The 17,941-nt window shown below is 38.5% G+C and overlaps 1 protein-coding gene across 9 annotated transcripts in view; it reads left to right on the forward strand.

Annotated features, from left to right (window-relative positions):
- LOC126183366 (uncharacterized) overlaps positions 1 to 17,941 on the forward strand; it is a 505,494-nt gene that overhangs the window by 448,032 nt on the left and 39,521 nt on the right. For all 9 annotated transcript variants that reach the window (XM_049925289.1, XM_049925286.1, XM_049925287.1 and 6 more), the window contains 3 exons: positions 1,053 to 1,115; positions 2,229 to 2,288; positions 5,780 to 5,872. In XM_049925289.1, the coding sequence (XP_049781246.1) occupies positions 1,053 to 1,115; positions 2,229 to 2,288; positions 5,780 to 5,872 (216 nt within the window). The remainder of the gene's footprint in view (positions 1 to 1,052; positions 1,116 to 2,228; positions 2,289 to 5,779; positions 5,873 to 17,941) is intronic.

Consider the following 17,941-nt stretch of genomic DNA (forward strand, 5'->3'; position numbering starts at 1 on the left):
CACAGGACGCACTACAATGTGTTGACATTGCCCTCCACTTTCTCACAAGGATTGCAGTTAATGAGGGTGGCCCTGGGCCATCCTATGGACAGACAAAGCTCATATTTCCCTGATGGGTGAGTTGAGCTCACAGAATTGCTGAGTGTGGGCATCTTCACCTCCAATCACTTTGTATGAAGTTCCTCTGTAGGGTGAACGTGTCACCCTATGGTGTGGTTTCCCAGCTACGTTCATCATTGGCCCAATCTTTTTTGAACAGGTTGGTGTTCATGGCCCAAAGTCATACAGTGTGACTGGCCAGCATTACTGCTATATGCTTCGCCAGCATGTAATACCCGCCCTATAGGAGAGAGACACATTGGACTTGACAGTTTTCATGCAAAATGGGGCCCCACTGCACATCGCTCGTGAAGTTTACCTGCTTCTCTGAAACACATTTGAAAATGATTGAATTGTCAGCCAATTGTTTCTAAATGCTTGGCCTACACGATCATCTGGTCCCACTGCCGGTTATTTCTGGTTGTGTAGCTACCTGAATGACAGGGTTTACAAGGGCAACATTCATACATCCATTGACCTGAAGCACAGTATGTCAAGACAGGTAGCCTTCATACCCATGTACATGCTTTGTTCTGCTGTGCAGAATGCAATCCTCACTTTCAGACTCTTCTGGACACTGATGTGCGCCATATTGAGCCCTTTTTGTACCAGTAATGGTACCAGTATGTAATGGTATGATGTACCATTGTGGCACATTAAAAGTGTTTCAATTGAATTGATTCTGTGTTATTTCCTTTCCTCATGTCCTTGACATTAATGTTACGAAGTTTGATACTCTTACAGCAATTAATTTCTGTGTTATAATGTGATAAATAGAGCAAGTGTGATTACAACCAGCCAGTATTACTAGATTTCCTGTATTCCTCTTTCGTGATTTAATATTTACCACTGTATGTAGCAGTTTTTGTCACTGCCATGCAATTCAACATAGTTTATCTGTATTAATTTGTAATTTCTTATCTGAATAAACCACCTCATTTACTTAATTACAGGAATCGAGTCTTCAAACAGGAAAACTGAGAAGCTCTATAGTTACAAAAGACGATAACAATGTTGTAAGTATTGCCATTACTACTTAAAGAGCTCTGATGTAAAATAGTTGGCATTTTATTTTTATTTCATTTATTTATCAGGTCTCATGGGACTATGTGATCCAAAGCTACATTGTCACGGAATGGGTCAGTACATAGTTTATAGAATACAGATCAGAAAATTTGTAAACAAAATAATAATAAAGCATGAAAAAGTTGGGAGAGAGTATACAAATAATTAACTCCTTACAGAGAAAATTTCTCAAGTACTGTGAGGAACTGGTGTTTGAAATGGATGGAATGTGCTACAAGTAATCCTTTCAGCTTACTATATACACAGCATAATTTGATCCTTTTCCGGAAATGAAGGGATCAGTGTAAGTTGAAAGACTTTGGGCCAGTGTGGAATGTTTGTGCCCATTGCCAACCTTAAGTACTAAACAATACAGCACACCATCGTAGTGTTGTAAGCATTGTGAATGCAATGTTTATTCCAGTGTGCTGCCTGCCATGTGAGAAAAAGACAAGGCTTGTTCCCCCCTCCCACTGCAGCAGCCCATAAATTAGTTTGCAATTGCATGGTTATGCTCCAACATCTCCTGCAAAAGTCCAAGTTGCATTGTATGTATAATATATTTGAAGACTTGGTGCAATTTCAGTGGCAACAAATGTTTAATAAATGTCATAACCTTTGTATTTCATGTAGAATTAAAAAGAGAAATGTGTGGATTTTTTCCATAACCTAATGTGAGTTGCATACAACGTGTTTACATAATTCTGAATGATCAGTCTAAATACTACTAGGAGCATTATGCTAATAGTTTTGTTTAGTTATGTAGAACTGTGTTGTTAACTGATTAAGCCCTGCTAAATTTTTTATCTATATGAGTGAAGTTTTTTGTAGCATAAGTGTTGAAGTACATTGTATAACCTGTATGTGGAATTAGTGATATTATTCTGTACATCAACTTCAGTTGATGGAAACATTATATTTTGTATCACTTTCAGCATCTCGATTTTTACATTGAATTACTTGCCACTCTGTATAGCAGACTGTCACTAACATGCAAGACACCATAGTTTATATTTGAACATTTGCTATTTCTTATTTGAAAACCAATTTTTGTTTAATTACAGGAATCTGGACTTTCTATGCAAAAACTGAAAAGACCTGTAGTTTCAAGACAAGGTAGTGTTGTAAGTATCCTCATTATGATACTGATTCTCTAGATCTGGTATAGATTAGTAGTTGTAATTTCTGTGACATAAAATTTTCATTAAATGTCAGTACTTATTGCTGAGAAACTTGTATTTCATATTGAACTGAACAGTGACTGAATCAGAATTACATCTTCTGTGAGTTTGAAAAGAATATATGAAGTGCCTTTTTAAAGTACCATTTTCAAATATGGCCCCTTGCACTCTGTGGTTGCCATACAACACATCCTTGCAAAGTACCTTTAGCTGTTGGCTATTCACAAATGCCACAATGATCATTTATTTATGAGTGTTTCAAATGGCTGAGCTGATTAAAAATGTCTGCAATTGTGAAATGCACACTGTTATTTGTTTCTTAAATGCAGGAGATATGATAGTTGCCGAAATTCATTGGCAGATTAGTGAAATGTATATAGAAAACGCTATTAGTGCTGGAATGGTTAGAAAAAAGACAATGAGAAACAAAATGGGCGATCATTGTTCAGAACTGGTGGCCTGGTACAGAATGTCAATAAACAAATTTGAGAATACAGATACTATAGAATTTCATCATTTCTCACACCTTACATCAGATTTCAAAAACTTTTCTGTATGAAATTGTGAAAAAAAAGTCTACAGTATCTGAAGGCATACACAGGCGGCAGATTTCCTTGAGGATTGGTTTCAGAAGTAGCGGTACTGTAAGAACCTTAAAATAAGAGGAACTTATGACAAGAAAGTTGATCATTGGCCGGGTTTTCTTATGAAAATAAAGTTGTTATAGTTGTTATAATATTGTTTTTGTTTTTTATTTTATTTTAAAATGCCATTTACTTTAAAAATGTGGCTTGTACTTACACATGAGTGACTGATTAAATCCTTATAATCCAAAGGAGTAAATGTTATACAGTTGCATAGAACTGTATATTGTTTGTTTTGTGTTGTAATGTACTTACTCGATTATTTTATAACTGAATTCATTGTTTATTGTCATAGAGCTTCAGCAAAATATACTGTAGTGAAAGATAAAGTTTATCAACCAGTGTGGTTAGACTCTACAGCAACATGAGTATAGGTGATAAGTGACTTGTAAATATCATTAACAGAAAGACTGTGTAGGAAATTTTTGTATAAAAGTTTAGGTTATTATGTCAGTTTCAATCTGATCCTTAGAGCAAAGCATTTAGCAGCAGATATGAAGATTTGCTAAGTTATCAGCTCTATGTGCCAGTAGTAGCCAGTATCGTAAGTTTTGTCATTTTAGTGTACAAATATTTTATCTTTCTAGTGTCTGAAATAGACTTTTGAGATTTAACTGCTGGATTATTGTTTCACAGCTTGTTTTACTGAGGAATATGGAGTAGTAAAAGCTCACTTTTTGTTTGTATATGCCAACGTCATATAAACAAAGTATTATTAAGTACAATGAGAGTGATAACAGCCCCAAATATTCCTGTTGATCCACTGAACAAGGACTGTTTTTTAACTGTGAAAATTTATCTACCTTGTGAAATTGATGTGTCATATTTAATGTGTTAAAAATAATAATTTGAACATTCATTAACAATATTGTTACATTCCATTGTTTAATTTGAACATTTGGTACAGCTAAAAGTTAATACCTCTGCACTAGGGATGTTTTGTTGCAGATAGAATGAGGACCATTCCTGGAAAGTGTTTACTATGTAACTTGAGAAACATGGAATTCCTTTCTTTAAATTTTTGGGTTATCAGGGAAATTACTCTACTGTGTGTTAACAAAGCCACATCGGTTGACTCTGTGATGTGAATAGCCTCCTCCGTCAATGCAAGTGGTCTGTACTATGTATTTATTGTTCGACTATTTTTTTCATGTAAGCAGTGCTTGCTAGGGTTTGCTTACAACAGGGTAGGCTGTGGCATACCAAACTACATGTGGGCCAAATGTGCAGATCACATGTAGGCTGAGGGTTGGCTTGCAAATAGTTGCTGGGTACTGTAGACTTGCTATGAAATGACATTACAGTGCCATGCAGGAAGAATTTAAAGATTTAATTGTAATTGAAAGAGCAAACAATTACAGCACTCAACAAATGGAATTCAGTGTTCTGTATATCAATAGACATGTTGTGCTAAATTATATGCATGGAACACCTGAAGGAATTGGTGCTACAAATAGTAACTTTTCCATAGTTGCACACATTATTCCACTGTCAGTTGCAACAATTTATGATGGAACTGACCAAAGACTTAATGTATTACTGAAAAGTAGGTTGGTTATGTTAAGGGGCATGCCTGGAACAATTTTTTTATTTAAAACCTGCTTTTGTTGAATTTATGAAGTAAAAGAGAGAACAGGAACAAAAATTAGAACATCTGGAATGTATTTCAGATTTCACATTTTAAGTGAACTTGACTGCACACTGCCCACAGTCAGACATTGCAAGGTAAAAAATAACTTATTTCTGATTTTATGGGATTGCAATTAAAAAAAATTGTAGAATGAAGAAATTCTGACACACACACACACACACACACACACACACACACACACACACACACACACACTCCAGTTCCTTAAGCTCACTGGAAATATGATATTCAAAGAATTCATTGTGACCTTGAAAGAATTGCATAGATAGTTGTCTAAATGTTTTGAGGACACTGCCAAGCTTACAGCTGTTTTTGAACTGTTTTTCAAGACTGTGTGCTGTTGTAGTTGAAAATGCCCCTGTTCAGGTGCTGATGTAACTGATTTATCTAGAATGTAGTTCTTGTTTAAAAGCCAAATCCTTTTACAATAAAACTGCCCACAATGTATACATTGTTTTCCTTTGGTAGGGTTTCCAAGTATCCATCATGAGGATAGAAGAGTACTACAATGTTTCAATCAATATGTGTGTGAAGGACCTTTTTTGATTTTGAAACTAAATAAGTGACAATTATATGACAACCTGATTGCAAAAATCTCTGAAATTTTGTTTCTGTCTGACAGTTTATGCAAGATAAAAATTATATTGTCTTCAGCACACCAAAAATAATTAAATAATACTGAAAAGTTTTTGTTTGTGATCTATGCTGTTGAGAAATATGAAATACGAAACAAAGTCATATGCAGTGCTATTGCAGTGCCATCTAAATACAGTGCATTTCCAGGTTTCCCCCTCTTCCCCCTCATCATGCTCAGACAGTGTTCTTTGGTGGTGGGCAAAGTATGCAGCCATGATGAGCACTATGGCACTTGTGCTAGGGCATGGGTCCTCAGCTGAATTACTGTTATAAATTATCCTCTTGTAAGCTCCTAGGTAAAATGTTTGCAGTTCAGATTGTGTTGTCAACCTCATTGTGTGTTGCACAGTTCACCCAGATTCTTTGAGGTAAATAGCAATACCATATTTTATGTGAAATGAATTCAAATTCTTTATTCTGTGCCATAAAATATGACTACAAATAAGACACTACAGTTTTACTTTTACTCTTACAACTGTCTTAGTTAGCTTACTTCATTTCAGCTCTCTTGCTGTGTTCCTGAAAGCTGGAACCCAAATAGAATCCTTGTAGTAAAGCTGAGAAAAGCTGAAGTGACTGATTACTATAAAGGAATTGTGAGTACCATAAAAGTACTGTAATAATTTCAAAGTAATCCAGCATCTGACATAATGCTATTAACTTCAGAACTGATTTCAGGATGATCTAAGTTTCAGGTGGTTGTGTGTCATATGGTATCATATTTGCTTAACTGATGCCATATGACAGACTACCACTTGAGAATCGGATGAGATCCTGGAACTGTTTGTTGGATTAAAAATAAGTGTATGAAGTGACTGAGGTGCTTTTATTAAAACAGTAATTCTGTTAACTAAACTGTAAATAGAATTAGTATATACCTATGAAATAAATGTGTATCGAGAACTTTCAAATAAATGTGTGCTACTGTACAGAGGAAACAAGAAACTGCAGTTGTAGGTGGACAAGTGTAGGCTACAGTTTGTAGTGCAGTCAGTTTAAGGACATGTTGCTTGTATATGCAAGGGTACCTTTATACATTTGAATTTCTTGACTTATTCATCCTTTATTGCACATGTTATGAAATTTCTGTAAAATGGGATCGAAAAATAGGCACAGTTGGTGATTGTTACATAGCGAATAGATGTACATTAGCATGAAATGAGAGAAAAGTACTTTTAATATTTTCTTGTCCTTATGCTTAAACTGCACACTGACACAATGAACATTATTTTGGGTTGCATAAATACCTGTGATAGAAATTGTATCAAGTGTTGTTACTTACTGCACTAATTCTATAAGTTCTGTGTGTACTGATTATGGGAACATAGTACACTTTCTCTGCACCTTATTTTGAAACAAACATCAGTATCTGCAGATTTATTGAATGATTCCAGAATCTCCACCTCTCCTCCTATGTGGAGAAAGCTTTTTTCTGCGACAAAGGGCACTGTCATCATTCTTACACAATGTAGGGGTGAGATTAAAAGTGTTGGGTTTCCCATGATAGTGTTGAGATTGGAAGATATGCATACTTTCTTGCATGCAATAATCAAACAGATGAAGATATTCTCAGGATGCTGCATATGAAACCCCATCCCAAGGTCACATGACCCCCTCCACCCTCTTTCTCCTTGCTGTTTCTCTATCTTCATCTTCCTCCCATGTTGTTCTTTTCTGAACTTCTTCACTCATCCAACCAGTTTGTAAATCTTTAGTTTTTCATCTCTTTGCTGTCTAATCAGTTTTGTCCCTGTCACTCCCTCTGTTTTCATCCTGCATATCTTGCGTACAGTTTTGCCTTCAATACTGCCATCTCCTTCCCACTGTCCTGCACCTGCCTCTCCCCCCCCCCCCCCTTTCACCATCCATCTTGCATAGGAATTAGAGCTCTCTACGCTAAGTAGTACATATAATAATTATCCCTAGTTAATACATAGATTATAAGTCCCCTTTTATATACAACTAAGATTTTTGTCTCAATTTGTAGTGATCCACCCACTGTATATCTCACTTACAATTAAAATAAGCCTTTACCTTTAGTGCAACACAATGTTTTAGAGGTAGGAACAGAAAATTTTGTGTAAGTGATAATGCTGAAAATAAAGTGGAGATTCAGAAAATTTTATGCAAGTGATAATGCAGAAAATAAAGTGGAGATTCTTATGAAATGTCAGAAAATTTAGCATTGGCCCTGTTTCTATGGAAAAATGTCATAGCTGAGAGGGGAGCTGTATAATAATATAGGTAACTGATAATTATAAGATGTTGAAATTGGATTGTGGCTTTTTTCCTAAAGGCTAAGGTTTATGTAACATCCTAAAATAACAGTTCATTTCCCATGCAAAGAATTTTGCCTTTAGATGTGCCATCAAACAAAAATACCATAATTCATTCAGTAACAGCTTCAGTAATCAATATCACACTTCTTGACACTTCTGCACAAGTCATTGTTACCAAAAATGATGTGTTTCTTAGTGATCTTTAATGCAGTGCAATGCAGTAATATTCACATAACCATTCTCACTCTTGGCTTTTACCACTAGGAAGACATTTGCATGACGTTGCATGTCCTGCGCTGTGACTGGCTGTTTCAGTCTCATTGAGCATAAGCTTCTTGTTGTTTTTTGCCATATTACTTCTCACCTAGGCCCATATATTCTCATTTGGATTTAAAAGAGCATGATACAGAGGAAGCCTGATAAAACTATGTCCCTTAGTATCAGTCAGTTTGTCGACCTGATAGCATGAAGTTTCTGGCTTAACAGCACTACAAGTCCATTAACTTCACCTTATACATGCTAGGTTCAACTTTATCCAGTGGAACATTTCTTTGCACCTAGAGCAAAATATCCACTTTCCTCCACTGCATTGTTGTAGCTTTACTGAACACAAGACAGTGGTATGGCATGTTTTCAATTGCTATTATCGAATTCAGAAGAATATTTTGCAGCAGAACATTATTTTCACAGTGGTGAATTTGTTCTTGGTCAACCACTTTCATTGTAAAGCTCATGTTCAGATGGGCTGCACTCTTATTGCCAGGCCAACACAAAACACTTGGTCACTATACCTGATGACTGCAGCACACTTCAGTGTCAGAAAATACCATTTTACAACAAGAGCCAATGTATGTAGATGCATCTAACACATGACACCACAGGGTACTGTTTATCCACAGCATAGCAACAGGGGCATGTTAGTAACCAAACTGCTTGCAGCATAGTAGGGAAAACCAGCTCACTGTTGGTGTTATGTGGGGGATGCTGTTGGTGTTATGTGGGGGATGGCATCATGTCCCCTCCAGTGAGCCAAACATCAAAAGTTCCAACTAATTTTAAACACACTATATGTCCTCCATACAGGAGATTGTGTAACAGTCAAATGATGGTATGTCTGTAGAACCACCATCTGTGGATAATTTTTTTTAAAAGAAAACACAAGATTTAAAACTTCAGCTCTCCTTTTGCTGTCTTCTATTGCTAGGTCAGAGTGGTCAAGGAGTGACTGAAACAAACCATCAATTTGCTTATCGATCTTATGCAGGATCAGAATTTTCTAAGGTCCGAGCCATGCCTTTCTCTAATGTATGGTGGTGGAAGTTGTATGCTTCATGCGTGAATCTTTTTGAAGACACACAAAAATCTCTACTAACATTTGCCTGTCAATAGTTCTGCATTCTTTCTTGAACCATGAATGCAGCAGTCTCTATTGTCTCAGATTTTCCAAATTTTGTTATTAAATCATGGTGGGTATTCTTCATCCTTAATCCACTTACTCAGAACACGTTCCCAGAATGCGATTTACAATCAGTTTAAATTTTGATCATAATATTGGAACTGAGTGATGTTCATTTATTGCCTAAGCAGCATGCTAACAACTGAATGGCTTCTGTTTCAAACATAAAAAGTCTCCTGGCCTTCGTAGTGCATTAACTTTCGTAAGTCATCTGTAATATATTGTGATCACTAATCTCTGTCTCCTTAATGACACAGTTGATTAGGTCAGGCTTGTTTGCAGTGGCATGTGGTGACCATTCAAATAACTGAAGCACAAAATATTATATTTTTAATTATATTATTATTATGTTTATATTTATATTTATATTATTAATTAATTTATTTATTTTGGTATTTTAAGTAAACTATTCTAAATAAAGTGGCTGGCTCATCTTGATAACACTCAAAACTGGTAATATTTTAAATTAAATGAATAAATATTAAAGATTGAAATTTTAATTGGTAACAGTTTAAATTGAAAGAATAGGTATTGAAGTAATTAGATCCAGTATCAATTTATACTGCTACAAGCAAAATTTTGTATAAAATAACTACTTCCTGGCTTTAATCTCTACCTTAATGCTTTGGTTGACCATCTCTGCAAGATCATTAGGATCGAAAGTCCATTCTTCTCTCATAGGAAGCAAATTTGGTAACCACTTCCTCAAAGAAATGTTTCTTCTTTTTGAGTTCTCGTAGTAGGTGAGCTTCAACTGAAAGTTGAGAATGTCTCTCTTCTCCAGTTGAAGTTACAGAGTAGCCATTGATCCTCTTCACAGCTGAGAACAACTTTTTTACTGAATACACACTCACTGGAATTGTATACCATAGTGAAAGTAACATATTAAATTGCTGAAAAGTTTTGTTTGGCATTGAATTAGTGCTCAGTAGTTTTGCAGGTTCACTCATGGTTGTACTTCTAAATTCTTCAGTACTGTACTCTACAGTCAGCTTATTTTTCTACTGAATGGCCCAAAGAACTTTCCATATGCACCTAAGGGCTTTATAAGCTGCTTTCAGGGAACTGGTTAAAGTATTGTCCACAGTTTTAAAGCAACAATAAATTTAAAAATCTTCGAATCTTAAACAAAAGTGGGTATTAGTGCTATCAGACACTTTGCAACAGATTCATTTATAGTTGATATTTTTCCCTTTCGAATGTTCTCCAACTTGAGACATAGTTCCTTGCAAAACTTGTTCACAGTCATCAAGTAGAATGACTATGGAGTGGCGGGTTTCTTGGATTGTATGTTCACAGTACAAAACATCACTTGCCTGGTTCTGCAGGCCATAATAAAGCATGCCATTGAAGATAAATATTTTGTTGGATGTATTCTAGAGAGAAAAAAAAAATCTGAAATTGTCTAAAAGTGGCAAAAATACCTTAATTGGTGGTAAAATAGCTGAATCAATTTCTTGATGTTCTAGCATGGCACTAAACCCACTACAATGTAAATTTCTGCTTCTGTACTCGGCATTCATCAATCTTTATGTGTAATTGCATTGCAGTGGACAGACATATGGAAGACAACACAGAAAAATCATCCAAAAATTTAATACATTTACAAGATCTTGAGGGAAAAACTGCAAGTACATCAAGTAAATTAAAAAAATATTTAAGACTTTAGTATTTGTCTAGTGCTTTGAGACAAAACAAGGTTTAGAACATGAATATTACGTATATTACAGAACACCAAGAATCTTTCCTTTATCTCTCCTTCATGTCATAATAAACGACAGTAGAAAACTGTGCTTTATTAGCCACATCTGAGGTTTTGTAAGCAGTGCTGGAAACAAAAGGAACATCCACAATTTCCCACTTTATAGCTGATAAAACGGTCTAACCTACAGCTTATATTGGATAGTTTTAAATTTGATTAGAAATTCCTTTAAACATATGCTCTTCCAAATGAGGATCGTACTCTGCAGTTTACTTCAGCAATTCCACATAATTTCCCTGGTTAATAGAAATTGTTGTTCCATCATGTCAGAAGGCCAACTCTTTTTTTCTCAGAAAAACTCTGCATTAATTTGCCTTTTAAGGATATCCCTGTTTGCCTTGCTTTTAATTGTGTAGAGATATTTCATTTTTAGCTGGTCATCAAATGTAGTTTCTGTTCTTCTTTCCATGAAAGCAGCAATAGCTACAGATGATTCTAGATGCTTAACAGACCAAACAATGGACAATACCAGCTAAATACCACATTTGGATCACTGCTACTAGTTAACCAGTAACATTTGGTATAAATATTACATTGAAAATGTCTAGTTCATTTATTAGTATTTTAAACGAAGTTCGCTAGTTCTGATGTTGACTGCCCATTTTTAACTATCTCCTACTTTTTTGAGAAAGAATTTGCACAAAATGGTTTAGACAAGAGCTCTTTTGTAGTACACACAGACATATTTCTATACTATTACTAGTTACTACCAGACACCTTGACACTCTTTCGTACAGTTTTGGCAAACTCATAAACTGAGCATTGCAATACTATACTATTATTGATACATTCCGTTACCCTGTATTATATGCCCATGCAAGCTAACATGCTTGTGGCTGAAAAACATGTACATGGCCCATGAGCCAATAGAGGTGCATCCATGAGTCTCTCATAGCCTGAAACTGGCTTCAGTTGTGACAGAAAAGTGCACACTATGCATGACCAACAGAGCTGCACACAAAACTCTCTCACTGCACATCTAAGCTACATGGGCATTGCTTTGTCTCATCTCACAATGCTCTGTCAATAATGTAGTGTAACAATTGTATTAGTTCTATGTATTTCAAGGAACTGTAAGGGTTTTATCTAGATACATTGGAATAAATGTATGATTATAAGAATGTAATATATTGTTACAGTTATTGTTACCGAAGCAGTGCTTCAGTTGCATTCCCTGAATGCACACCACTGCCTGTTTGTATTTACAATGCATAAAATATTTCCCTTTCATCTGGATTGTAGAACTAGCTATTTGAGACAGTTTGAGAGAATGTTTTCATAACTGTGTCACAAGACTGCCTGTCCATACCACCTGCATTGAATCCATAGACATCCCAATCTATACTTGTTAGGTTAAAGCCACATTCAGCTAATATTGGATGATTGGGGTACTTATGGGTGACATAGGCTTCCTTTGAATCATTCTTCTACTATTACAGCTGAATTAGGTGGCTGAAAAATATATAAAGATTTTAGTTCACCTAAGCTAGTTACTTGCATCTTCATAACTTTGCAGTCAGACTCAATTTAGATCTCAATAGACAACATTTTTATGAAGTACAGTGAACACTCCCTGTCTTGTGGCATATAACCTATCCTTTCAATATACGTTCCGCCCTCATTAAATATGTGGGAGTATTCCACTTTGCATTTCATCCATCTCTCTATCCCAAGTATAATTTGAGCATGACAGTTGTCCTGAAGGATGTTGAATTCATGGCCTTTGTTATGATGTATCAGCAATTACTTTTAAAATTGTGACATACGAAGTGTCTTTACTTTGTACGTTATCTGATTTCACTATCTGCGTATCATGTGGTATGCATCCATCAGAGGGCCTCAAACTATTGCCTAATCTAAAAAACCCTTGTGCTCACTCCACAAGTGCTCTGCAAACCCCCAAGTAGCTGCTTCCTCTGTGTAGTGTACTCCTGACCTAATCAGGGGAATCATACTGTTCTCCACCTCTAAATGTAGATCAAGAAATCTACAGCCACAACCATTACAGAATCACTGGAGGATCTTCATGAGATCCTTCAGAAGGCTCCAAACGAAATCACCCCAATCAACTTGGGGTATGATACCGCAAATAGGAAGCTCTGCTTGCATCTGCAAGCAAGACCAGTAATAATCATCATCACTACCACCAGTTGCCCACACGAACTGAAGATGGCCTCAAGACCCATGCAACAGGCATCACGTTTTGCATATTAGGTGCATTGTGCTACCACCTACTGCCAGGTACTCCATATCAGTGACCTAAGTAGTCATAAGACATCATGAGATGCATACATATTGAGTAAATTATTCCCATTGTCTTGCATATTATCTAATGGCATTCTAGCATTTTTAGTGTAACCATCTGGGATTGAATAACAACAATATGAAAGGGATAGAGTGCTACTTACCATGTAGAGGAGATGTTGATTGGCAGAGGGGCACAATGAAAAAAGACAGTTAGATATTATTAGCTATCATACCATGCCAGTCCTCTCACACACACACAAGGAGTACTTCGCACCTTGGTTCACAGGGCCCACATTATCTCAGACACTGAAAGTTTGGCAGCTGAGCTATCACATCTCGAAGTCACCTTTCGTCAGAATGATTATAGTGAGAGGCAGATCGAACGTGTGTTGCGCCATCAGCCTTCTGTGCAATGGGTGAGTTACAATAGCAACGAAGTGGCACCTATGTCTACGGCCTTTTTGCCATACGCAGGAAGCATTTCCAACAGGATTGGCCGTATTTTGCATAAATATGATGTGAAATGTGTTTTTTGACCACCTTCTAAGATTAAGGCCCTGTTGGCATCCGTAAAAGATGATCTTGGTTTGAGTAAGGCTGGGGTCTATCGTATTCCTTGCAGTTGTGGCATGTCATATATTGGTCAGACAGTCAGGACTGTGGAAGACCGGTGTATTGAACATAATTGTCACACACGCTTACAACAGCCGAGCAAATCCGCTATTGCAGAACATTGCCTTGACACCAGTCATCCTATAGAATACAACAACACGGAGATTCTGGCTTGCACGTCCAGCTATTGGGATAGTGTTATTAAGGAAGCTGTTGAAATCAGACTGTCAAGCAAGCTTATTAACAGAGATAGTGGATTTTGTTTAAATGCTGCTTGGAATCCGGCTCTGTCTCTCATCAAAAAACAGAGGGACAGAATTAGTGCTACCTCACCTGTTGATTAATAGTAACTATCGATATTTCTGATGTTGGTTATCTTTGTTTGTGTTGACACTTGTTCTGTGTGTGGTGTCTTCGTTGTTTCTCCTCTGTGAACTGAGGTATTAAATTTGCTTGCACATTTCTTCTTCCTTGCGCTTGTGACTTGAGAATGGCAGGGTGTGCTCCTGTCGAAATATCGTTGTTGTTTGACGACGTCACCCGGCAGCAAACCCGTAAGTTATTTGAACAGGACTTAGATTATCTATCATGCCCTGAAATAAAGGACATCCTACCCAAGATCCTTCTCACTGCTCCTAAAGTGATGTTCCATCAGCCACCCAACCTACATAACATCCTAGTTCATACCTATGCCACACTAATGTCCAACCCCTTGCCACAAGGTTCCTATCCCTGTTGAATACCTAGATGCAAGAGCTGCCCAATCCACCCACCCAGCACTCCAGTATTGTCACAGGCTTATCCTACCTCATCAGCTCTGCACAGCTTTTTATGTAGGCATAACTACCAATTAGCTGTCAAGCAGGATGAATAACAAGAACCAAACTGTTGACAAGATTAAAGCCGAGCACCTGGTGCCACAACATGCAGCTGAGCATAACATGCTTAATTTCAATGGCTGCTTCACAACCTGAGCTATGTGGATCCTTCCCTCCAGCATCAGATTCTCCAAACAACACAGATGGGAGCTTCCTTGCAACACACCTTTCCCTCCATTGTCCTGGCCCCAATCTGTTCCCCTTCATCCATCAGCATATCCCAATTCACACCCCCAAATCACTTTCTGCATGTGCTGCTCCCTACCAGCTCCAACATTGGTGCACCTCATGCCTAGCCTATGCACCTGCCAACCCCCCAATCCTACATTCCTAGCCAGAAAACTGGCTGCCTGCTGCTGAGTCACTAGCAACCCACGTCAACCCCTCTTCCTGTCACCTGTCTCTCTCTCCCTCTATCACTCCACCCAACACAACCCTCAGCCCACCCCTAGTCACTTGCTGAACTGCAGCACTGGCATTTTGGGTCTAGCTGGCGCGCACACACACACACACACACACACACACACACACACACACACACACACATATACATATATACATGGCTGTGTGTGTCGCCTTATAGGCGCATGACCTTGAAGCGGACTTAGCCGCTGAGCGAGGCAGCCGCGCCACACGGCCCCTAGTTTTACTAGGGCCGTGTGGGGCTATAATCAAAAGCTTCCGGTCGCGATAAGGAGCGCTGGCGCTGTGCGCGTGAATGGGGGCAGGAAGTTCGCATCCTGTTCTGAGGCAGCAGCATGCTCAGTCGACTCGAAGCAGCCGCACGGAGCACACAGCCATGCTGTACCGTCGTAGAAGATATTCAAGGAGGAGCAGAATGCCAGTCTACAAGACTGTTTTCAGCTTTGATGAGACATCAAATGATGTTTCTCAACAGGAGATTCTCAGTGGGCCAATAACTTTTGTTGGCTGTAAAATTAATTTCTCTTGTACAACAAATGAAGTTGTACCAGGTAATTCATGGATGACCATTGCTGTAGTGAGGGGCGATGAGAAGCCTAAAGCTGGATTGGAGTCGTACTATGACAAAGAATGAAAACTTGCTAGCTTTCAGAGTAATCCTTACATGTGAGCGCGCGCACGCACGTGCGCACACGCACACGCACGCACACATGCACACATGCACACACGCACACACACACACACACACACACACACACACACACACACACGTTGTGTGTGTGTGTGTGTGTGTGTGTGTGTGTGTGTGCGTGTGTGCATGTGTGCGTGCGTGTGCGTGTGCGCACGTGCGTGCGTGCGCTCACATGTAAGGATTACTCTGAAAGCTAGCAAGTTTTCTTTCTTCTTTTCATGTGTTCCTCTTGACGTCTCAATGTGTTTGCTCTTTGTTGAATGACATCCTTCACTCCTAAAATATTTACAGACTATAGTCTGATTAAACATACTTAATAGTTCATGTTTCATGTATTGGAGCTGTCTTGCTCCATTCAGAACACTCATTGCCACACCTGAACTGTTCGCTATTGCCGCAACAAATGATCAGTTCACTCCTAATTCCTTGTCAGGCTTTGATTCTTGATCTATATGGATCCAGGGTCCTGAGTCTGGCTTCTTAATTTCACGTTGTGTCAGACATGATAACCACCCCAAAAACAACACACACAAAATGATAGTAACTAAATATGCACATTTCGTACACAGCATTAGTCAAACACTACTGGATCCTTTCACACACGACTCAATTTGGGATCATGTATAATCATCACAGAGATTGGTCTGTGGTGCCATAGTGCAATAGTGAAGTTGCAACTCTGCATGCTGAAGGTTGTGGTTTTGTATCTCGTTAGATGATATAATCCTTTTATTTTTAACCTTTTGTTGCATCACTTTCATCATTGGATTGACTTTTTTATTTGCTCTTATTTTTTCTTTGTGCTTATTTTTCTTCCTATCATCCCTGTTTTGTTTGTAATCTGCTTGTGCTGCCTATACCCTGTAACCAAGTGCCAACCAGGATTGCTCATTGGTTGGTATCATGTCAGCTAGTATAGTTTCCAGTAACAAATGAAAGTGAGAAGTTACAGTTCACTTTTAGTACTGAAACTGAAATTTTTCTGCCTTTTGTTTGCTCATGGAAGTATGGTTTAAACAATTGCAATGAGCAAAATAAGTATCAAAAATAGTTTCGCAACAGGTAGTTGACCACTGTTTTCTGGAATACATTGCACATCAGGAGGCAATGGTTAGGTTGAGACATGAGTGTAAATTCAGCACTACAAAACGCGTCATCAGTCACAGTTTTGTTACTTAAAATCAGTGTGTGGATGGAGTTTCTCATGTTGCCACCATACCCGACAGCAGCTGCTTTGAACATTGATCCACATTACATGAGTAGCACTGTAGCACTTGTGAAGTGTCCCACTGTGTTTGTGTGTCACTTTTAATTGAGTGACAGCTGATGTGGTAACTCCGTAATGCTAAGTGACAGACTTGCAGGGGAGGATAGTTCATGGCCATTGAGATGTAGTGATGGGAGAGGAAGGGCTAACAGAGTTGGGGTGAGGGACAGTGTTAGTGCTTCCAGTGGGAGCATGCAAGGTTGTGATGGGGACAGCGTAGTGGGCTGTTAGGTACAACATCGGAGTTTGTCTTGGTAAGGGGAAGGGCAAATCGGAGCGGAGAGATGTAGAGGAGAGAATGGACTGTGCAGGTGTGCTGGCAAGGGAGAAGGCATTTGTAGGGTAGGAGTGAGAGCAAGGAAGGAGATAGGCAAGTGGAGGACCAGCACTGGTAGAGATTGAAGCCAGGGGGCTATGGGAACCAAGAATATGTTGCATGGAGAGTTCCCACCTGCACAGTTCAGAAAAGCTGGCACATAGTGTTGGGTGGCATGCTCAACAACTGAGTAGTCCAGCTGTCTCTTGGGCACAGTTTATCAGTGGCCATTCATGCAGGCAGCTCATTAGTGCCGTCATAGAACGTAGTACGGTGGTTGCAGCTAAGTTAGTAGATCACATGTCTACTTTCACTGGTAGCCCTGCCTATGATGGGGTAATAGATTTCTGTGACAGGACTGGAGTCGGTGGTACTGGGAAGGTGTACAGGTCAGGCCTTGCGTGTAGGTCTGTTGCAGGGATATGAATCATGGAGCAAGGGGTTGGGAGCAGGGGCGGAATAGTAAAGAGACCATGAGGATAAAATCAGAGAGATTAGAGCCCACGCAGAGGCATACTAACAATCTTTCTTTCTACAAACAATACGAGACTGGAATAGGAGGGAGAACCGATAGAGGTACTCAAGGCACCCTCCGCCACACACTGTCAGGTGGCTTGTGGAGTATAGATGTAGATGTAGATGTAGATATTGGGTAGGTTGGTTTTGTGGCAGACTTTCACTGTGGGATGGATGGCAAGGATATATCAGACCACAATGAGAGGTAGCTGAAACTC

Source organism: Schistocerca cancellata, chromosome 4 (genome assembly GCF_023864275.1).
Source record: "Schistocerca cancellata isolate TAMUIC-IGC-003103 chromosome 4, iqSchCanc2.1, whole genome shotgun sequence".
Lineage (NCBI taxonomy): Eukaryota > Metazoa > Arthropoda > Insecta > Orthoptera > Acrididae > Schistocerca > Schistocerca cancellata.